General features: G+C 37.8%; 1 protein-coding gene across 8 annotated transcripts in view; it reads right to left on the bottom strand.

Moving 5' to 3' along the window:
• Window positions 1-23,866, bottom strand: part of SATB1 (SATB homeobox 1) — a 92,285-nt gene that overhangs the window by 35,527 nt on the left and 32,892 nt on the right. For all 8 annotated transcript variants that reach the window (XM_051808287.1, XM_051808289.1, XM_051808285.1 and 5 more), the window contains 2 exons: window positions 11,277-11,388; window positions 8,485-8,939 (listed from right to left, as the gene is read on the bottom strand). In XM_051808287.1, the coding sequence (XP_051664247.1) occupies window positions 8,485-8,939; window positions 11,277-11,388 (567 nt within the window). The remainder of the gene's footprint in view (window positions 1-8,484; window positions 8,940-11,276; window positions 11,389-23,866) is intronic.

Below are 23,866 nucleotides of genomic sequence, written 5' to 3'. Positions count from 1 at the left end.
CTTCTTACTGCTGGGCTGAGAAGAGCAGCAAATACACTATTTGCTCCACATAGGAATGTATTAATGGCATTTTAGGCAGCAGAGAAGAGAGCCTCAATTGTACCCTTAATTTTATTAAGTACCTGTTTTACATACAACATAAACTGAATCTGCCTAATAGGTCTCGTTCTTTTTACTGGCTTAACTTGCCATGAAATCTTTCACAGTCGACAGACAATCATGAGGTGTTAAGAATAAGTGAAATACACTGGGGTGTTCTGAGGCTTAACAGACAAAATGCATAACCAACCTAAAAAAAAGCCTTTCCACATTTCTAGCAACTTACACAGCTCTTTGAAAGGAAGTGATATTTCATAACTTATCTGAGATGATAAACTAGCAACATTCCTAAAGTACTGCTTAACTGACTCAGGGCCATATTTTTTAGGTCAGTATTTCTTTCTAAGAATTGTATATTGGAGTTTAGCAACAAATGAGGAAACTCACTGTTGGATGCCCTCACCTTCCTCCTTCTTGCACCTTCCCCTCCCCTCATCAGGACAACCCTAATCCTCACCCAGTCCATTGCCTGGGATATTTATTTGAGAACCTGCTGTGCAGGTCTCATTTCCTAAGTCCATTTACTGTCAGAGCCCAGCAATGACACTGGGAAATGAGAAGAAAACTGTATACAAGGCATCGGCAGCAGCAAGCCTGAAGTGGCAGGCTGCAGAGGATAGCAGCCGTCAGCAGCTTGTACAGACCACACCAGGTTTTCTACACAATTGTTTCATCTCGGCTTGCAGCAATGGAGCAGGCCTGGTGGTCTGGGACACCTAATTCCTCTAAAAGACGAAATATTTATGAAACTGTGAGTGCAACTGCAACTTCAATGTCAACAGGTTCTTGAAATCCACCCTCCCTGCCAAATTCTCCTTTTAAATATGTCTCCTTTAAAAAATGCTCTACTATCTTGAAGTAACAAGATGGTGATAAGAAAACTAACTTTTTCAAAAGTAGATGTGAACTTCTTTTTAGAATAAATGCTGTTGCTTGCTGGGACAAGGTGAGGATTAGTATGGGAGGCTTTTACTGCTACTGTAACAATGGAACAGGCATGTGAATTTAAAGAAATAACACAACCCAATGTTTTCTTTCCTAAAGACCTGCTGTTAGTTTATTCAGGATAATAGAGAGGTAAATGGAGGGAAGGAAGCAGACAATAAAAAAGCTAAAACTAAGGCAATCCTGACTGAATAGATCCATTCCTAAAGGAGTACAACAGAAAGATACAGCCAAGACACATCTTTGTAGGGACGTCTCATGCTCACAGTACCTGTGGAAGTTGTCACCTCTCTCAAAGGTCTTATCCTCTCAGGCATAAGCATCAGCACCTTATGGAGATGCCGCTGCAAAGCCACTGCTCTCAGGCAGCTGTGCTTAGGCAGGGTCAGGGCCCACCCAGTGCAGGTCTGAGTTCTGTATGTGCCTGTTGCACCTCCACGTCTTGGGTGATAAGGACAGACGTGCTAACCACTACACTGTGGCCAGTGTGGTCCTCCTGGCCCTGTCTGTACCTGAACACGTAAAAGGGGAATGGGATGGAAAAAAACAAACAGCCTTTCAGCACTGAGCATGAAAAATATTTCAGAGGAGTATTAAAAAAATAATAGTCTTGGGGGATACTTTCTTACCACTTTTCTTGATCTCTCTTTTTTCCTGTTGTATCCAGTCAGAAACCATGCAGAAGGTGCAATGACTTACTGACAAAAGTGGCATTTAGGTCACGTATAAGTTTTACATTTTTTCTTAATGATTTGTATAATAATAAATTTCCCTGTTAGCAAATACGGAAATTAAATGTGTCTACCATTTTTTTCTAGGTCTGAGTACACCAAAATGGAGACATGGCAAAGCTGTCTGCAGAGCACAGGATGCAGAGAACAGAATAGAATCATTTAGGTTGGAAAAGACCTTTAAAATCATAGTGTCCATCCGTTAACCCTTTACTTCCAAGTCCACCACTAAAACATGTTCCTAAGTACCACATTTACACATCTTTTAAATACCTCCAGGGATGGTGACTCTACCACTTCCCTGTCAGCCTGTTCCAATGATGGATAACACTTCTGGAGAAGAAATTTTTCCAAATATCCAATCTAAACCTCCCCTGCTGCAACTTGAGATCATTTTCTCTCATCCTGTCGCTTGTTCCTTGGGAGAAGACACCCACATCACTACAACCTCCTTTTGGGTAGTTCTAAACATGTGGTTTCTGACTGCTACAGAGCCGAAAACAACCTCACCAGGAAAAAAGTGTCAAGAAAAACTAAACTCAAGTAGAGTGATCATTGTCAGGAAGGAAGACTCCTTACAAACAGTAAGCCCACTGTCAGCCACAGGAAATGTCCTTGAAAAATACTTTAGCTCATAATAGAAAATATTCACTCGTATAAGCCTTTGTCACATAGCGGGCAGCTAAAAAAGGTTAAAAAGGTTGTTTTTCTCATATAACTTTTCCCTTTCAGTGAAATAATGAAATAAAGAAAATGGGGGTTTTTTTGTCTTTTTCTTGCATTTCCGTTGCTGTGGGACACCTTTTGGTAATTAGAAATGCCATAAGTATTCATCCCCTTCTCCTTCTCCCATCGCTATCTCTTTACCTGAGATGGGAACAGGGCAGAGAACAGAGATGCAGAGAGAGGAGGGTAGATGAAAGACCTGGGAAAAGGCAAGGAAGAGTTTACTTCTAGGGCTCTGAACCTAAAGGTCAGAATATGTGACGAAAGAACATGAAAAACAAGATATAGTACCAGCTGCAAGTAAAGTCTTAGCATACAGTTTGCCTGCTTCAAATATTACTTTATTGCTACTGCTTCAATTTTTGAACACAAAACTTTGGCTAGAAGTTGTTAGACAAAATGTACAATGGGAAAAACCCTAGAAAGAAAATGTCAGCTCTCACACCCTGCTAATATGCAGAGATTTACTGTTCAATTTACCAGGCTTGAACTGGTTTGCCAAGATACTGGTCTTGGTGTGATCTTCTCATATTGTACCTCAGGTTGTTTAAAAACTAAATCTGTTTTGCATAGAGATTATAAACACTGTTAGGCTCGGAGCCCTCCTCACTGTTCCTCCCTTGCATTCTTTTTGCACTGGAAATGTATTTTCTTAAAATGTTCCCAGGTTTCACTGAAAATAAAGACAGTTTACATGTTATTACAAGTATAATTCATTACTAATGGCACAAAAATGTTCAATAAATATTATCAGGGCTTTCAAAAGCTCATTACGAATTCTTTAAAAATGGAGATAAATTAAAGTGTTTGCCAATATGAACAAAAACACTGCCTGTCTGGCCCCCAGTTTGTCTCCTCTTTGAACGTAATCACTGATTCAGATAGATTTTATCAGCCTGATAGAACTTCAAAGCTCCCAGAAGAAAAATGCAATTTGCCCAAACCTTCCCAAAACATGCAGAGCATCCCCGAATGCTATCCCTCTAGGTTGCAGGGTGCTCCTATCCCATGTCCAGGTGGCAGATTATTCACAAGCTCCACCCACAAGCCTGGATCCCTGCCAAGTAAGTTATAAGCAGACACATTTATCTATGTCGTTTAGTAGCAAGAGGAGAGCTGTCATGATAGTGTAATAGCACCTTTTACCTTTTATTCAATAGTGATATGGATAGCGTGCTTTTTCTTAAATTACACTACGAAGAATTATATGAATACAGTGGCAATTTCTGTTATACTTAAGCAGGCAAATTTCTCTCTACCACATAATTTACAGAACTCAAATTCAATAAAACATTACATGATGGTCCATTACTGTTATCAATTTTGAATAATCCATCTTCATTTTTCATTTTACTGGAAAATGAAGTGTGCCAAAGACAAAAGGGAAGGGAAAAAAAAACAGTGCCTGAGAAGGTGGTTTGTGTAAACTCAGATTTTGTTTTACAATTACATGGAGCTGTCTACTGCATCCAGGCATCCTCCTCTGATATAGCAATTGCCCAGAATTAGCATGAGCACAGTCCTAAATTCACAGAAGTTTTCATATATGAGAACAGGCATTATATAAGAATGAAAGGTAATGTGTCCTGGCAGCTGATATTTTAAACAAACATGGGGGTGAAGTAGAAAGGAGGGAGAGATAAAAGTTATCCAGCAGAAACACTGGGAAGTACTGAAAAACCTTCAGATCAAACATTGTCACTGCTGAGAAGAAGAAAAATTACAATAGTCAGACAAGGCAAAAGAAGCAAAGAGCTTTCTTTCGTGAAGATAGAACCAAGAGATCACCGTCGTACAACAGCACCCAAGTTCACACAGCAAACCTTACGGCTGAATGTTTACACAAACTGAGACAGGCAGCCTTCAGTTACAGTTCCAACCATAACCATGACTAACACAATTCCTTGCTCACGCAGCGCGGACTCGTCACCCTGCCATGCACCAGGCTAAGCTACACCTTTGAGTCAAATGTCAGACTTGCTGTGGGAACTCAAGCCTTCCGTTTCCTGACTCATGTTTACATTTACAAACACAAAACAGAAATGGGAGAGGAGTTTATTTATTTGTTTAGGGCGCTGAAGGTGGTTCAGCCCAACAAATGTTGGTGCTCTAAGAACAAAACAGAGCAGAGAAACTCCCAGTTTAATTGCACATGTAAAGGGGCAGGCAGAGCCTCTCTGCTGATGGGAGGCTGCTGCACCATGCTTTGGGGGCCTGCCCCAATGCATCGTCACTGTCATCCAACAGCTGCTCAGGGCCACCCAGGACAGTGAACTGACAACAATGCCATTTTCTGGCCAGCAAAGCACAAGAAAATACTGAATTTGCTCTTTCAAAACAGCAGAGGTGTCTGTAAAGTGCACTGATATCAGCCGGAAAAAATACCATGTTTATTCACTCGGTGAACTTGCAATTGAAACATAATTTACCAAAATTACCCTGGCAAACAGAGAGACTCTTTGGTAGTCTTGCTTGGGGTGAAACTCAGATCTGCTAGCACAAATCGTGACTCAATGAAATTTTCCATAGTACACTGCAAAGAGGTGCTAACAGGATTCAACCTATTTCTTTATATCCAATGAACTGGAATCACAACTCCTGACGGACAAGCAAAACTCCAGATCTGACTGTACTCTGAAGCCTTCCTAGAAGGAGCACAGAGAAATTTCTCTTGTGGAAAGGTGCTCCGCCCTTCAAAATTTTTTCTGCTTCCTATAACAGTTGTTCTATTGTGCCTGTATAGATGTGAATTTTCATTCAAGTTATAAATATCTGGACTTCAATTAAAGTTGACAAGACATATTCCTAAAAACTCAGTTTTGAAATTACCATTTGGAACTTAAAGGTTGGGGGAAATTATTCAAGAAGATATTAAAGTCACTCTCTTTCTTAAGGACGTACTTCTAGAGTGTGGTTAAGGGTTTTTTTCTGCTTTATAAATAGATAATAATAATAATTTTTTTAATAGACACTCTAGTTTTCAGAATTATTTTTACCAATTTCTTTCCTTTGACTGGGGAAAAGTAGAAATATTTCCAGTCAACATTTTTGCCCCCAAATCAAAAAAATCTTGAAAATTAGGTCCAAGTATTGAATTACCACACTAAGCTGGTAGAATTCTCCTTCCCACCAAAAACCACCACCAAATTCTCTAATTTCACCAAAGTCCATTTTATTGACTAAACATTGTTAAACTACTCTTAATTTATAGATCATTTCCTTCCTTAACTTTTACACTGAAAGCAAATCTCTCCCCTCATCTGAGACTGTATCTTGACACCAGATCTTTCTTGCACAGAACTCCTAACCGATATCAGTGAGTTCTTACGTCTTTAGAAACTGATGGCATGATCTGGTCCCTGGATATGGCTCAAATATAGTTATGATAGTTTCAAAAATGTCAGTGGTAAGCCGGAGTTAGCTTTTTATCTCAGAAAACAGTAGATGAATTTAAACAAGCATTTTCACTTGCACTAGCCAAACACAAAAGAAAAAAAAAAAGACAAGATATTACATCAATATTAGAAAATAACTTCTAAATAGCATCAGTTATTTAAGTGCTGCCTTAATTGCAGCTAACTGTGATGTATTCTGGAATAAGCTGTGATGAGTTCAGAAGTACAGCAAACAGAACAAATCTAAAGGTTTTCATCTAAGAATTGCTGGTACCTGTGTTTATCCTTGGACATTAGTTGTCACTGTGGGTAAAATTAGCAAAAGGTTTGCAAAGGTGAAATGTCCCTACAACAAATTCCTATTTCAGTGGGGCTCTGCTTCATAAGAAAAGTATGCTGAGATATTTCTTGGCAAAACTGAGACTAATACTGTCTAGGTTCCTAGTATTTTGCCTTTTTGCTCATCACATTTTCCACAATACATAAAAAACAATGCAAAATCTTATGTATCTAACTGTAAATGCTAACTTGATTAGCTAGCACAATTTGTAGGCTATAGGGATACTACTATGTATTCTTTCAAGTAGATTTGGTTGAAAATTGTCAAAATATATATATCTATTTCATATCTATATCTATTTCATATCTCTTCAAGGGAATTGTTTACAAATATCATTTCAGGGTTTCCTCCCAGTTTTGGGTCACTTTGAACACCTTTTACTGAGCTGGTTAACCACAACATCTGTGGAAGAACTGAACTTTAAACAAATATCTAAGAACATTTGTAGTAAGAAAAACACACACTAATACATATTTTTAATATATATTAGTGTAAATAATAATACGAATACAAAAGTAGAGTCAGTATTTGCACTAGAAATCTAGTTCTACAGTTGCATTCATCACATCTAAAGGGCATCTTCTCATACTGTGTCATATAAATTCAATGCCCAGTCAGAATCAACCATCCTTGTATTTCAGGTAACAAGTATTGCTCATGCACAAAGGATATGCCAAAAGCTGTATGCAAAACTAGCTGACAACAACTGAAAAATTTACTTCAGAGGGGGAAGAAAGTTGAGAGAAAACAATGTGCTTTTAGACAAGTCTGAGAGAGAAGTAAATATAAAATAAACTTTATTTCCTGAATTGCTTGCTTGGCTTTTTGTCCAGGTAAGATGGCAGCTGCAAACCATTGTAACATGAAGCTACAATTATTGCTTCAATACTTTATAGTATCAATATTTAAATTTTTAAACACTGTATTAAACAAGACTCTATGTCACTTAATTTTAAATATAACAACTGAAACTGCCTGGACCTAACCTAACAAGCAATCCTTGCATGAGTTCATGTATCTCATGAAATTTGGTATGAGACACTCAGATCTTGAAAAGCTCCTCTGCTGTTAAGAGGAAAGACACACTAACAGAGAGCTCTACAGAGAATTCACACAATGACTCTCTTTTAGCAAAAGGAGTATGCAAAATTTTAAAGCAATAGTAATTCAGAACAATTACAAATGACATGCTGATTCAAACCTGGTACCAGAGTATTTGAAACGGAATTTTTATTCTCTAAGCTATGAAGGGACAAACAAAGCTGTTTCAACAGAAGCCCAAATTACAATTTTTTTGTTATACTATAATCTGCAATGGACAAATTATTCCCTAAGTACATGTTTTTGTTTACAAATGTGGAATCCAAAGCAAATTTACCTCTGTATTTTTACCATATTTCCTATAAAAAAAAATACCATTAAAATATTTTATTTTATGTTAAAACATACTTCTAAAATGTTGAGATCTTATTATTTGCATTGAATATACTGACATTTCTTCCATAATTTCTGGTTGATTAAATTCCATGCAACATGGCATTAAGTTAAATTCATAGAGCAGAATAAATTATAACAGGGTTAGCTTCTAAAACAGGTGTAAAAAATAACACATTTTAGTGTTACTTATCAGCTTTGCTAAGGCTAGCTTTTTCTGCATTGAAGAGCTGAAGTATATGTTCTGACGTGGACAGTGGCAAGCTCAGCAACTGCTGTTTTTACAACAAACTACAGAAATACATGTAAAGAGTAGATTCTCTAAAGATAAAGCTTTTGATTCTTAATCTTTTCAGAAGCCTGAAAAGATGTTATTAAGACTTTCACTAGAAAATATTAAAAATAAATGTGAACATGAATAAAAGATCATCTCCGGTACACCTGTGTACGTGGTCAGTACGGGTACAACTGCAGCACAAAAGGCAATCTGTTGGGTGACTTTGTGAATGGTTCTGCACAAAGCTTTTCATTTCCTTTCCAGGGAAGGTTCAGTTAGTCATAAACCATCACATGGTTTATGGAGAGGAACAAGGGTTTCTGTAAAAACAGTGGCTATTTCCACAAACCAATCCCTGAAAATTTTGGTACTGTATCAATGGGGACAATGGTCCTGCAAGGAAGCATGTTTCCTTCAAAGGATCGAAGCGACAAGGTAGAAATGAGGAGAGAGACTTAAAGATGGCAATTACTAACTAGAGAGAGAAAAAAGGGACTCTTAGACTTAAAAAAAAAATAAATAAAAAAGACAACTGACCTGAGTTCGGTTAAAAGCCACACGTGCAAATACTGCCTGTGAGATTCCTGCTCGTTTCAGTTCATCACGGACCCACTGGTAGATTTCGGAAGACACCTCTGTGTTTGTTGAGACCTGCTGCTCCAACGGCTTGTTCATGGATCTACTGACAGGAGGAGGGTGGTTCAAGTACTGTTGGTTTAAGGACTGCTGGGCTAGAAGTCTGTTCACTGCATACTGCTGGTTCAGCAACTGGGCCATAACCAGCTGCTGATTTACCAGCTGAGGGCTAATGGGAGTAGATACAAGTCCAGGGTGCAGGTTTGGAAGCGGGGTCCGAACTGATGGCTGGCTACCATGAGAAAGCTGAACAGGAGATGGAGGCTGTTCGGCTGTGTTCCCTGGGACCGGCTGCTGACCGAAGTTGACATGGTTGGCACCTTGCTGGGATAGTTCAGAAAGGCTATCCATCTCAACTACAGTGGAAAAGAAACATTGAAAACGCCAACATCAGATTGAAAATCGCAAACTTGATTGTCCTTGCAAGACATGCTATAAAAAGAAACAAATACAAAATGGCGCAATGCAACCCAGTCAAGAGTGGGCTGCTGCATCCCAACAGTGGACTTTGGACAAGGCAGCAACCTTGTAGGGCAGAGACAAAAAACCACTCTGTGTACTGCAGACGATGTAGGGCAAACAGTAAGTGCAAACAGTAAGTGCATCTGTGCAGGGTAAAGAGGACTGCCATGGGAAAGCATGCCCCACCCAGAGAGACAGAAGCCCCCAGTGACTGTTTTTGTTCCTCCCATGATGTCCCTGACAGGACATCTGCAGTTCCCAGCCACTGGAAATCTGTAACAAGTAGGGTGAGGTACGGACCTCCCCAGGCTCTGCTAATTTCTAGATGCTGCATCAATTGTATGGGACTGCTAGGAACTAGTATAATTTATGTAAATTACACAGATGGGCTGCTTTATCTTGCAACCATGTACGCATGTTTTTTTTCAGTGACTTGCAACATGGTTGAATTTTTTTCTTATATTAACTCATCTGCCTTGACACACCCTCCTTTTTAATTAACAACATAGTTTCTTAAACTACAAGAGTTCTTCCAGTTCCCCTCTTGTGCATGATTAAACAATATAAAATAACTCTAGGCTGATATAAAGGAGTTTCCTTTTTATCAACATATGTCATTTTTTTTTTTATTTTAAACTATCTCACTTCTAGAGCTTTAGCAGCTCTGGTCTGAAAATAGCCTTAAGAAAATATGATTTATTGAAAAATTCAAAGTCCAGTAGCAATTTTTTTCTTAAACAGTAAAGGTTTTGGTTTGTTTTTCCTTTTAAAGCAGTGTCTGAGCTTTTCATAGTAATTACGATCTTCACTAACAGTCATCAGCGCAAGGCCACCCTTTCCTCCACAAGGATGAGAGTTGGATGAAGAAATCAGCACCTGGATTCCCACTCACATCTCTGTCTTTCTCCTCTGTCCTATCATGAGCAGAAACTTAATAGATAAAAAAACAAACCAGTTGTTCTGCAGAGAGTTCTATTTTCTGTAGCCTGGATCAGTCCCCAAGCAGAGGCCCTGCTACTCCTCATCCAGGTGGCTTTGGTGGTAGTGCTGCCTCTCCCCCCAGCATTAGGTTCCACAGGAATACACAAAAACACATTTGTTTCCTATTCCCTGACTTTACTGTCCCCAGACGAATGGATGGTGAACCTGTCTTGGCAGGCCACATAAGGAAAATTTTACAGGGATTGTGCCATGCAAGAGTGCTGCTGCAAAGGAAGTGGGAGAGGCTGCTGTGGAAAGATCACTCTCCCATGCAGGCACTCTGGTGCCTCACACATGGACCACCTGAAACCAACTGAAGTCTTACCACCAAATTTGGTGATCTCAGAAGAAGGCTTTTAGTGTTGCACAGAAGGCACAAAGTAGATTAAGGAAAGAAGCTGCCTTTTTTCACTCGTGGAAAGTAGAGACCAACCCAAGTGGGCCATTCACTCAGAATAGTAATTCAAGCAATTATCACAAAAGTGATGCATTGTCTTCATTATAGCCTTAAACTATAAAAAGGCAAGGAACCCGTTTTGGTAGATTAATGATTTTGCTTCAAATACTGAAAGCTAAGTCAAGCTCAAAAGTCAATCCAAACTGAGGACCCCCTTCTCCATTCTGCTGAAATCTATTTAAAAGTTTTCTGATATAAAGTGTTTAAAATTATGTGAACAGGTTTAAGAAAGAGAAAAGGTATCACAGAATTAATATGCCCCACTGACAGATTTTTTTTATCCAATAATTTACTTGTACTTACTACAACAAGCAAACAATTGTCACAACAAATATTTGTTAAAATTAATGGAAATTAGGGTCCAAAGTTAGAGAAAGATATGAATTTATAAAATTATATCATTCTTGCTGGGATGTAGTGAGAGTTATAGAAACCTGTTTCTTTAAATATACATTAGCCAGAGCAAGAAAAAAATACATACATTAAAAAATCAGTTCGTCACAGTTCCAGGAACAGGTTTTCTAAACAATTATTCTGGGTGGTAGAAGATCTCTAAATTTACAGAATGACAGCTTTACATCTCTGGCAACCCAAGTCAGCTTGGCTGTTTCGATAGCAAATATTTATTTAAATGAATTCTTTCACTATATATGTACTTTCTACATCTACTCATCAAAAGCATCTTAAACTTATTGTGAAGGGAACTGGCTTCTTATATGACTGTGACAGACCTCAATGTGACACATAATGGTATGTAACCACCATCAAGGCAATTTTTTTTTTTTTTGCTTACCCATCATATCTTTTGCCTTCTTGAAATGTTTATACCACCTTCCAAATTCCTGACATTTTGCTGCTGAGACATTTGCATAGTAAGTGCTGTTCACAATGGAAGAAATCATACTCTGTGAAAAGGGGAGAAGAAAAAAAATATCTATAATACAGAGCAGTACAAGTCAAAGCACAAATTATTTGAATTGTTGAACCATTATTTTTTTAGAGTTTGAGAACCACATTGCATTTTTAATCCTATCTTCCAAAGCCTTTTAAAAAACTCATTAATTGAGCATGAAAACAAACCAAGGTATACTGTAAATGGGTGCAAAAAAAAGCAGATGTACTAAGGGAAGAACAAAGCTATTGACCAAGAAACATCAGGCAATGAAACGCGCTCTGGACGGAAGACGCTAATCTTGAAAGTGAATTTTGTTCATCCTATTCCTTCTTCCAAATTTGAGTGACCCTTCACATACCCACACAAGTTTACAGGCATACATATTCTACACTGCCTTCACAAATGCAAGCAGTGACCCAAGTTACCCATGTCCAGTCTCTCTGTGCCACTCATCACAGAGCAAACCCCAGAAAACTGTAGCATCAAAGTTTACCTGAATGACTTATGAGTAGGGTAAAAAAGGGGTTTATAGCAGAATAAAATATGTATCTAACAACCCAAAATGAACCCAGCCTTGCTTTTCCTAAACAGGGTATTTTAAGTGATTTGCAAAAACAGGCTTATGAAAAGCTTATTGTCATGTCTAATTCTGTAACTGAATATTAGCTGTAAAATAGACCTAAGGATGACAGAGATATTTTTTTTCTCAAAGGTTCTCAAGATATCAGATAGCTACAGTGAGAAATTTACCTTCTGCTCAGTTCTGACCAATTTTAAAATAGTGGAATTTACAATGCATAAAACTTCCAGTTCCAGTACATTCTTTTTCAAAATCAATTAAGACTAAGCCTTGCAAAATGAGATAATGCTCCAACTTGAAAACTATATTCAATATATGACGTCTGAACAACAAAATTAGCAAATATAATTTCAATAGACTGAACTTTGTCACCCTTTAAATTTCTATGTGGAAAGTAGTTAGTTTTCGTTTAACTACAAGAACTGTCCAGTGTATCAAGAAAATGACAGTCAAGAAGACAAAGCCCTGATTATTATGTTTCTTCGCTATTGAGCATGTAACATTAAGATATATTTGTACTGTCACAAAATCGATGCACAGCATCAACCCTTTGTTACATAAACTGCAATAAACACTGGAAGAAAGAGTTTGGAGTAAAAATGCAATAAATATTACTATAAGTCTTCTTTTATAAAGCTAGTTCAGCTTCTGACTAAATGTACCTTGATTATTGATCTTAGTGAAGTTCATTATAACCATTTTCTAAGGTATTACTCAGTAACAAGCTACTCGTGGAGGCTCAGAACTGCTAGAGTGAGGCAATATTATTTATGCCGAATGTGCATACCCTCTACTCAGCAGCCAGCTATTTTAATGTTTCTCTGAATCACCAAAATTCTTGCCATTTCTTGATAGTAATCTGGCATTTCTGAAATTAGCTAGAAGCCTTTTGTCAGTGGTATAAAAGGAGAATGAAATCTTAATAGACTACTGCAACTCTAGCCTGAATGACCTGAACCAAGCCCAGCTGAACCCAATTTCAATTTCCAGTAAAATAGCAGTATCATTAATGTCTAATATGTACAAAATTATCTTTTAAGCTCTTTTACAGATTAAACCATCTTAAACATGGGCACAAGATACATAAGGCATAATTTAAAAAGTCCTGTGGATCTGGTAAATTATATGACCACACAGGTACTCTACATGCAAAACCTGCAGATCGGTATGTGCAAAATAGGGAACTGCACCTCTCATGGGCCACTATCCCATATCAGCTCATGCATATTTTGTGGATGCCATTTAAACTCCAGGGTTTTGTGCATGCCATTTAAACTCCAAGGTGGCTTTTCTTTCATTTTACTTTGCCCCTTCCAGATGTCTTCTCCTGCCCAACTAACTTTAGTAAGCATGAAAACATGTATATTAGTAATAATTTTAGTAAATTACCTATTATTGATGAAGGTGTTTGTCTTAGATTTCCTAGTCCTCTCTTCCATGTCATTTTATAAAGATAATATACAAATGACATGGTAGTTTGTGAAACTCCCTGCTTCTTCAGGAATAAATTTAATGCTTTACAACCAAATAGAGGACTGGTCTGTTTAAGTAATACTGCTAGGAATTTTAACTTCTTTGACACAATGTGAATTTCAAGCTTTGATGGCTAACATTGGGATATTGCCCCTGCTCTTCAAAGTAGATTAAAAAAAAAAAAAAGGCAGACATTATAAACACATTTAAAAATGAAAATTATCCTGCATTTTCTTCAAGAACACTTCATGCAAACATTCAAGTGATATTACCTACGCTAAGAATCCTCATCAGGAGGAATCAATGATTTATTTACTAATTCACTGAAGGCAAAATTTTACAAGCCAGATAAAATATTACTACCTTGTTAACTCAGAAAATAACTTGACAACACTGAATTTCATTGTTTCTCTGCTTTACTTATTGTCATCAAACTTGCAGTCACATCAGTGCAGAGAGATGCACTTTGCTATAGAATTTTCTATTACTGTAGAAATACAGTACATTTTTATGTCAATCTACATATATGCATGTCTGGTATGCTTATGGCCTAAAAGTTAAGATTAAGCCTATGAGTTAGTGGTCTTCAGAGATCCACAGTCTAAACTGGAGGCATATTGATGTTTTTCATATTACCTGGGTCATTACGCTTGAGGAGTTCCCCATGTCCTGACTTATCAATAATCAAAATCAAAATTATTGCATTTGAAGCACATCATATTCAGGTACTACTGCATATATCCTCCTTATCTGTGAGGCACAGAGGCAGATGCCTTCCACGTACAAGGATGACAAATATAAATATATCACACAAATATTCAAATGCGTCACATTTATCACTCATAATCAGATTTCTTTTTCACACGTTGCAAAGAAAATTGATAGACTGCAAAAACTGGTCACAGATCCACAGTCTTAACTTATCTCCTAGAAATTTATCATTGAAAGACTTCAAGATCTCAAATTTCCCTCTTTCCTCTCTCCCATCCTCCCTCCCCCCAACCACATCACTTGCAGTCCTGTTCTGAGAATCGGGAGATCTCATCTGAAATGGTGCCACCTTCACAGAAATCCCACTATTCTGGAATGATACCATCTGCTGCAGCCCAAGTGCTCTTTTTTTAGCCAAATAAGTTAATTATAATTAGGCATCCAACAACTGTGTGGAGGTAGGGGTAGAATTTGTTCTGAAGTTCAGCTGAGGTTCACCCAGCGTAGATTGAACAAAATCCCATTTTCTCTGGAAGATTAAATACCAGAGATTTGAAAACCAGACACCATCTTTTCTCAAATAAGTTGGGGAACTCCCTGGGGAAATATCATAAATCTCAACCGGAAATATTTTCATATACCCATCAAACGAAACCCAGTAAAACAGTAGCACCTTTTGAATTGTGCCAGGATCTAACGCAAGGTGCGTCCTGTCAGACACAGGGAGGACCTGAGCCTTTCATGCTGGCTAATTGCTGCAGCCGCTGCTGCAGGTGCTTCAAGGGAGGCATTTCTGAGTCATTGCCTCTAACACTGCTCTTCACCCAGGTGAAGTGCTGTTCGATCATCGCTAAAAGTATACTGTTGTCCTTTTTGCAAGGCAACAAAAACAATGTTAATCAGGTTAATTCAATCATCTAAACCAAAACTGTTCATGCTTTTCTGCCAAATCAACCAACCACAGCAAAATCTGTTATCAGTGATTGCTCAGCTTCCAGTCAAAAAAGCTTTTAACCCCCACAGTCCCAAAACTTCCCCTAAATAACCTTAAAATTATTTTTATATGGGCAGAATAAGGTTGTTTTCATGCCTCATGAAGGGGTACTTGGGCTGCAGTATTTACACAGAGCAAATACATGCTAACAGACTTAGCAGAGAGTAGCAGACACAGCAGCTTCCTAACACAACTCGGCTGAATTAGATATTGGGGATTCCTTTGCAAATTAAACATTTCCCTCAAAAGGAGCATTGTAACCAAAACTTATTTAGGCCTTCCAGGTTGTTTAACTAGAAAAAAAAAAAAAAAAACTGAGCTTTTTCGCAACTCATTCATCGGTGTTTAAAGCTTCAAGCCTGCTCAGTGGAAGGGGCAAGGGCTGCAACAACTTATTTACACAATTATCTAAATACGATTAAACAGCTGATGGACAAATATTAAACTGGAAAATGTATAGTCATTTCAGCTTAATGTAATCCCCTTTCTGTAAACACCCAAGATGATTTTTTTTTCAACCAGAACAGTCCTGACATCTCATAAGCCTAAGGGTGAATAGCAAGAGATTGTTTTTGATAGTTATAAATATTCAAAAGACATGCAGACCATCTGCTTTCATAATACAGGTAAAGCAAGACTGAAATGGTGACTGCTGTATAAAAATGGTTCTTTTAACAAAGTCTTCCTCTCCTCGAAAACTATAAAGACAGATGTCAAAAACTGTTTACACAGGGTAATCAGGAGCGTGCAAAATGTAATATTCCTTTTACACACAGTGCTTGCTAAAGAGATTTTTTTTTCTTTTTCTTCCCATCTGTGTGTTGCAACACATTTCTACAAGTTAAAAACATTTTTTCAAACAGAGATCTCATGAATACCCAAAAACATGCTATCTGGTTTCTGAATGCTAATTAATTTCAACTAAGGAATCTGATTTTTTTTCTGTAGAAAGGAATGCATGCTTTTGAAATGGAGTACTTCAACAATGACAGACACTGAAAACAGAACACCCCACAAGTTTAATTTTGCACTAGTTTGACACCGGCTATTTTCACAACTGTTTTACATTCAAACCCGCATCTGCTAAATCTGGCTATAAGACAGGCAGCAACTATTCTCCCACTTTTCAAATGACATTTTATTTACGTTTTACTATTTATCAAGTTTTTCAGTATAAAGCCTTGTAACAACATAATGGTTTTGTCAAGTGGTAAGTAGAAGATACCTCATCTTACAAGCAGAGTATGAACAGTGCTGCCCATAAACCCTACAGTCAATTTTCAGAGCTGAAACACTAATCTTGACAGTATTCTTTAAATGTATTATATTAATGGTACAGAGGCGTTAAGCACCTTTTTTATAATTCTCAATAAAATGAACATTTACTGAACAATCTGTCAAACTACTGGCTCCGTTTTTTAAAGCCAAACTTTTAAGGCTCTATTCTATTTTGTCTTCCATAAATCCTCCACTTTACATCTTTAGACACCAGCAGGGAAGCATGTCCCAGTGCTGCAAACCTAACATGCCTTTTTAAAAAAAAAAAGAAAAAGAGAAAAGCTACAAGCCTTTGTCCCTAGACCTAGTTTGAATAGTGATAAAGTTGCAGACCAGAACTTAAAGATTTGGGGTTGGGGGTGGGGAGGATCTTTTCATAAAGGACAGAGGAACTTTGTTTCCCCTATCCTAGCCACTATCAGTGGCTTTTGTTTGCGTGGAAATAGCAAGCATCAGTTTTAATACAAGCTGAACTCTTAGGAGTGCTTATTTCTCAGGAGGCTCTACGTTAACATTTTTCAAATGAGAAGGGAACATTCAAGCCCCAACCAGATAACACAAGATTATCCCCAAATCAAAAGATTTTAGCCTGAGCCTACGCCAGCCCACATACTGCAAAAACCCAACCAGGGCAAAATGTTGTTCCTAGTGTTCTGGCATGGCAGGGATATATCATCTGCCACTCCAAATAAAAGCAGACCAAATATATCCAGCCACTAGCTGTTTTTTGGACAAGGAATCATGAAATGGACAGTTTAACTGCATATGAAGAATTATGTTAAATTCCTTGGTCCATTAGCTTGAACTATAGCAAATAACGCAACGGAATTTGTTGTCATATGCCCTATAAACACGTAGGATCAGGGAAAAACCCACAGATGGACAAAGAAGAAAAAAACTTTTGTTTGTGCCTTTGGCATTGCACTTGGATGGCTATCTGACCTCCATACTGTTGCCAGGGTCAGGAAAAGTAAGGATCTGCATGGCAAATGCTGGTCATATAAGTTAAAACTGAATAAAAGGCAGATTTACAATGATGGCACAAGCTTTTCCTTCAATACATGAGCACGTCTTTCCTCCTTTCTCTTATCCTTGTAAAACCTAAATTATCTCCTCCTCCTTTTCTGCCTTATGTTGTCTTTAACTATTATCAATGTATGTATTAATGTAAACATAAAGCTACATTGAATATAATGAAGGAAGATATAAAACTAAAAGAACCCAAATAACATATACATATATACGCATATATTTAGATGTGCATAGAAATATACCCACACATGGGAAGATTTTGAAAATCCGAAATGAGGATTCAGCATCTGAAGGAACTGATCCTTGCACTATTTTTACCATTCTGTAATGTAAATTCCCAGTTGCTGCATGACAGAGCAGCATTCTCCCAATGTTTTCTGAGCATCTCCCACTGATGGATATAAATAAAGCTCAAATAAAAAGCTGCTTCCCAAGATACTAGTCTTATAACTACAAAGGTTAAAAGCTTAAAAGAGAGAAAGATAGGTAGGTGGGAAATGTTAATTCAGATTTGAAGAACTTCATAACTGCTTTACAAGCTTTATGGCACAGTGCCTTAGACTTTAAAAAAAAAAAAAAAAGGAAGAAAAAGAAGTCACAACCTCAACCTATAAAAGATAAGGAGACATAACACATTTTTGTCTTCATTGTCAGATGTCCAACATCAATCTCTTTAAGAATCCTGATTTTTATTGTACACAATTTGTAAATGGCAGGTACTTAGTAGTGAAAGTCCTGGTTAAACCCTTCCTAAAATCAACCTGGACAAAGTATAAAATGCAAAATCATCAGTATTTAATAAGTTAATTCTTGGTTTACTTCATGGAACTAAAATTAAATTGAGGGGTGAGTCATTACACCCTAAGATTTTGATTATGCAAGTGCCTTTGCCAGCAGAGCTCCGAAATTTGAGAGCTCCAGGAGTAAGAAAAGCACTATCCATTTCAGCCAGGAATCCATTTGGAAGAGCTGTTACGAAGTAACACCGCTCTTTCAGCTTGAACCGGGAATACGTGTTTTCAAGGGCTCTACCAATTGCTCCCACATCGGTGCCCATCGCAGTAAGATCTCAGGGTGTACAGGCAGAATTTCTGCTGGATGAAGCCAAACCTAGAAGCCCTGCTCCAACCCTGGCTGGACTTCAAGTACAAAGGACCAGAGCTAAGCTACTCCAGGGGAAGTTCCATCCTTCCTTACCAGTTCCATCATATGGTGACAGGGTCCTCAACCTCCCTCCAGAAGGCTGCTGTTCCTACTCTAGGCAATGCACTACGTGAGGCCTGTGCAACTACACTCACCTCTTCTCCTTAGGATGCAACAAGCAAGACTAGAGGAAGCTAGAGCCCAGGATATCAATCAGAATTATCCAAGATCGATGTGGATAGGGCAAACCAGCATTTCTTGTACAGAAATAGAGGTAGGGGAGGCCTTGGAAATCTCACAAACTGATCTGGTGAAAATCTTCCTCTCAGGTGGATTGCTTTTCTTTCTGAACACTCTGTTCCAGCCAGGTCAGAGTGCTTCTGATTTGTTTCCTATCCAGAATGCTTATCCTAATGCACATGCTTTCAAATACTATCCTAATAGAAATGTTTTGTGTGATACAGGACATTTTAGACCTATCAATGCATTAAAGTTAGCTTTGTGTATGTTAAACTTTCCACAAAAATGGAGTATATACATTCTCTTCATAGAGATGTTGATAATTGCCCTATCTTCAACCAGCCACATGGTTGTTTTCAATACAGTTTTTGTAGAATTGCTTAATATCCACCACATTAAGGAAGATTTCCTTGCTGGGAAATAGGACGTGATTTTCAACAACTCTCTTCTCGGATTCCACTGTTCTGCTAGGCAAAGCATCAGATGTCTGGCATGAAGTTGAGCCCTAAGGCACAATGTCCAGACAAGAAGTCATCAGACTCAGTAGCACTAACAGTTGTCTTGCTGAATTTCTTTTGGTGTGTGGCCTTTTGTTTGATCCCTTTTCCTGTATCTACACAAGTTTTTACAGATTTTTAAAGTCAAAAGAGGCCATTTTGAACATCCATTTTGGAATCTACATAAAAAGAGACCCTAGAACTTCATCTAGCAATTTCCAAGTTCAGCCAAGTTACCACTGGCTGAGTTAGAGAAATCATGTGATATTTATCTGAAGACTTCTTGTGCTGGGTCTTTCACCACATTCATGCTAATCTCTTTCACTACATATGTACCATTTATGTACCTTTCTCCTAGTTGTTTTTTTTTGTTTTTTTTTTTTTAACGTAGGAGTAGCTTTTAGCTTCATTGATTTCTGCTCCTAGCGAGTGCTTCTCTCATCCCTCTGATTGCTTGCTTAAATACCCCTCTAGTGCCAAATGTAACATCCTTTACCTACCCTTTGTTTAAATGGTTGTCAGTTTTATTGTTTCAGGCCATGTACCTCTTTATGAGCCACCTGTACATCTGATTATTCTGTCACATAGACCCAAATTCTCTGAGGGAGGTGCTGCTAAAAGCACATGAACAAACTACTTTCTGTCCTGAGAAAAATGAAAAAATTTGTCGGGAAAAAAATAATTTATAGTATGAAATTTGCTATGGATTCTTAACTTCTACCAAGTACAATCATATAAAGGTGACATTTTAAGCACATGTTAGCCAAGATACTAGTTTTACCTCTGTTGCTACGTTTCACTATCAAGAGTTTGTGAAAAGTATAAACACTCCAAAGAGTTCATAAAAAGATCCAGGATTCAATGAAGGTATCTCAAAAGAGAAATGTTCCAGCTAGCTTTCCATGAGGAATATGCACAAGCACTCCGAGGTTCTATTTACTAAATTTTTTTCTTAGGTACTCGTTACATTAAAATATATAGATTTTAAAAAATGTAGCTATATTAGATTTAGCACACAAAGCTCCTCCTTACAAAAAGTGAAGGAACACACCTTTAAGAACTTGGGGATGTACTAGCTGACATGTATATTTTGGTGGAATTTTATTGTAAGATATATTCATAAATATACAGATACACACACAACCCTTAAAATTCTAAGAGTCTAAATATACTGTTTCAAATACAAACACCCTAAGTAAAATTGTAGAGATGAAATCTCCTGTCCATCTCTAGAAAGGCCATTGATAAGAAAGTCCTTTTGCACAGGTCTCAGTTTTTCACCATCACAAAACCCAACCTTCTCCCTGACAGTTTACTATAAAGTATCAAATCCTTTTGAACAGTGGCACAGCGAGGCACAGGTTGTGTTTTAGCACAGTTTCCCCCCTCTTTTGGTGCAAGTTTATGGAAGAACTGCAGCTTTCAGTGTAGGAAATCTTAGAACCTAAAAAACAAAATAAAAGTGAGACAGGTGCATATAAGGAGAACATTTCATCTGTTCCCACCTCTGGGGAACAGAACATTTCCCTTTTGAGCAGTTTATTCCATGGCTTGGAGTGAGGCAGGTCTAAGGTTGCTGTTGTCCTGAAAAACCTGTCCTCTGATCACAGCTGCAAGGCACCAGGGGAATCTGATACTATTTGTGCTCTTCTTAAAGAAGTGTCCAAGGAAAGAGAGACAAAACTCACCCTCACCTTAGGGTTCTCCTACCATGTTTCTTGGAAATAAAAAGAACCTAACTATTAATTAAAAAAGAAAAAAGTGATGATGGTAGGGGAGCAAGCTTTGAGAGTTTTGCTCAGTCTGTTTGAGAAACTCATCTCTTTTAAGTTATGATTAGAGTGAAGGCATGCAATGAGTCCGGTCTGACAAGGTGAGAGTTGCTTGTCTCTGAGCATTGCCTCTCAACAAGTGGGTCCTGTTTTTGCTTTTGTTCCCATCAGGTAAAAAATTACTACCAATTCAAGTAATTTTCTCCCGACGCATCTTTATGCCTACACTCCTGCATCCCTTAACACAGATGTACCTCAGCTTCAAATCTGCTGACAGTGACGCTACAGCACCTACAGAATTTGCTCAGCTTTTGGGTAGGTTTTATAACCATGCTGATCTCTGTGCCTCCCACCATTGCTAGTAATAACTGAACCAGTCAGGGCAGGTCTCTGCAAACCAGTCACAGCAGTGATTAAGATGTAGACATACGTATCTCCTCACCCTTTAAATAGAAGGCTTAATTGGCGATGTGGATAGCAGCTTTCTAATGGACAGAAATTAAACTCCATTTAATTCCTGAGGAGACACTTCCAATGCACAAGGTTTACCACACATTTGGAGTGTGGAGGGAGGGGGGAAGGAAGGAGCTGCATGCACAACTCTCTCTACCTCTGACAATCACTGAGGAAAAAGCAACATGAGGACCAGAATGGCATAAGTGTGGCAGGTGTGAATTGACCTGCACTGGCAAAGCTGTGAGCTGGGAAACTTGCAAATCACATGATTGTGCAATACTTGGCTCCAGTCAGTGCTATCATGTTCTTTATTAAAAAAAAAAAAAAAAAAAAAAAAAGTCTTAAAGACATGTACATCAAGTTAAGGGATTAACTGTCAAGTGACATTACTGAAAATAGAGACAATATATTTCTTTATTGTTAATGAAATTCAGTTAAAAGTGAAGGAAGTGATAAAGAATGTACTGTTTTGTAATGTATTTTACATAAGAACGTAATATAGAAAGGGAAGTGCAATTAAATCTTAATGTGGACTTTTTTATTTTTAGTTTATCATCTGGTTTACATTTTGAGCCCCTTTGCAGCAGTAAATTATGCTGGCATTTCTTAGGGAATAACTGCCATGTTAATTTAGTTTAATAAAATAACTGACAGAAAAGGGGGAAAAGAAGCAAGAAAAGACAGTACCCCCCCCATACACACCCCTTATCTTTAGCTAAGTATTCAAATGCTTTCTATATGAATTGTCCGTGGTCCAACTCCAGCACCATGTAATAATACAATACATTACAACACAGTACAATGCAATCTTGGGTTTCTGTAGCGCCCTTCATGCAAGCATCCCAGGGTGCTTTACAATCATTATGAGTTAAAATTAAAACTGAAGCACATACAATTCCTAATAGAATAATTTTAAAAATGCTAAACAGAACAAATAACTTTTAAGTCTAGATTTAAAAGTCCCAACAGCCAAGCTTTCCTTACTTCAATTGGCAATGAGTTCCAAAGCTAGGGAGCAAAGCGACTAAAGGCTCTCTCATGTTATGTTAAAGGATCTCTCATGTTGTTTATACTTGTGCAGTATTCTACAGCCAAAAATTTGCCAATAAGGGAAAAAAAAAAGACTTATTTGCAATATTGCTTTAAAGAACACTGGAGGAGTGGCTTGTTAACTCTCAAAGTTATGGAAAAAATAAATCAATCAGGGTTTGCACTTGGCCACGACTGCATTACGAAGTATGCAAGAAACATGAACGAATGAATATAAAATTTTGTAGTAGTGCATTATTTGACTGCCTCTCAACCCTCTAAATGTACCCAGATGAAAAAAAAAAAGCATGGTTATATGTATACATAAATCTATAAAAAGAACATCGCTACAAATATTTAAAATGCAAGTTATTCTATACACTATTCTCAGGACCACTGAATGAACACAGAAGCTAAGTAAGGCTCAGTTCTACAATACATGCATGTTTCTGAAGGAAACCATATCAGAAGCAAGAGTGCTGTGTTCCTTTTCATTCTGTCACTTTCCTAAAACCTGAAGTCCATATGATGCAGATAATCGTTCACATGACACAGTTCTCAAAATTGCTGAGATACAATCACAAATGGTTAGCCCACAACGTGGGGGACACAGTCCCAAAAATACATTAATTTTGTACTTTGTTCACAAGAGAGCCTGGCAGAGGACAGGTGCTTAGAACTCCACACAGCTGACTTTAGCAGTGCTAAAAAAACCCCAACAAACTATCAACACTAGCACCATTCCTCTATTGGACTCCTCCACTTTTCAAAAGCAGAAATGCAAGACCTCATTACAGCACAGATACTAAGGGACACACTGACACTTTATACACTCCTCTGAAGGCATTTATTTGAGGAACAAGGCACATTTCTCCCCTCCTCCACACAATAATTTCAAGCCTCATAACTGTTTTGGAAAGGGACTTTAAATCTTTATTGTACTTAATTCTAATGAAGAGACAGAAAAAAATAGCTATATATTTTCTCCTTTAATAGGGCACCGCCCAGATAAAACAGTTGTAGACAGACTGACATAGCTCTAACACAGAGCATTTAAGTGCATCTAAAGAACATAGATTAGTGATCAAATGATCAAGCAGTTGAAAGGTTGAGTACCCTGTGAATGTCCTCACACAGCTCTACCAACACATGCATTACATCTCGCTCATCCCATCAACAACACGCTTTGCACTGCCCATTCTATCTGGATGACTAAAAATCATAGCCACAAATTTTAATAGTTAATCACAAATGTTTTAAAAATCCAGATACCATGTCAGCTT

This window comes from Manacus candei, unplaced genomic scaffold, assembly GCF_025592945.1.
Source record: "Manacus candei isolate 608988 ecotype Guabito, Panama unplaced genomic scaffold, ASM2559294v1 h1tg000072l, whole genome shotgun sequence".
Taxonomy (NCBI): Eukaryota; Metazoa; Chordata; class Aves; order Passeriformes; family Pipridae; genus Manacus; species Manacus candei.
The sequence above is the reverse complement of the archived record's forward strand: the minus strand, read 5'-3'. Positions and strand labels throughout refer to the sequence as shown.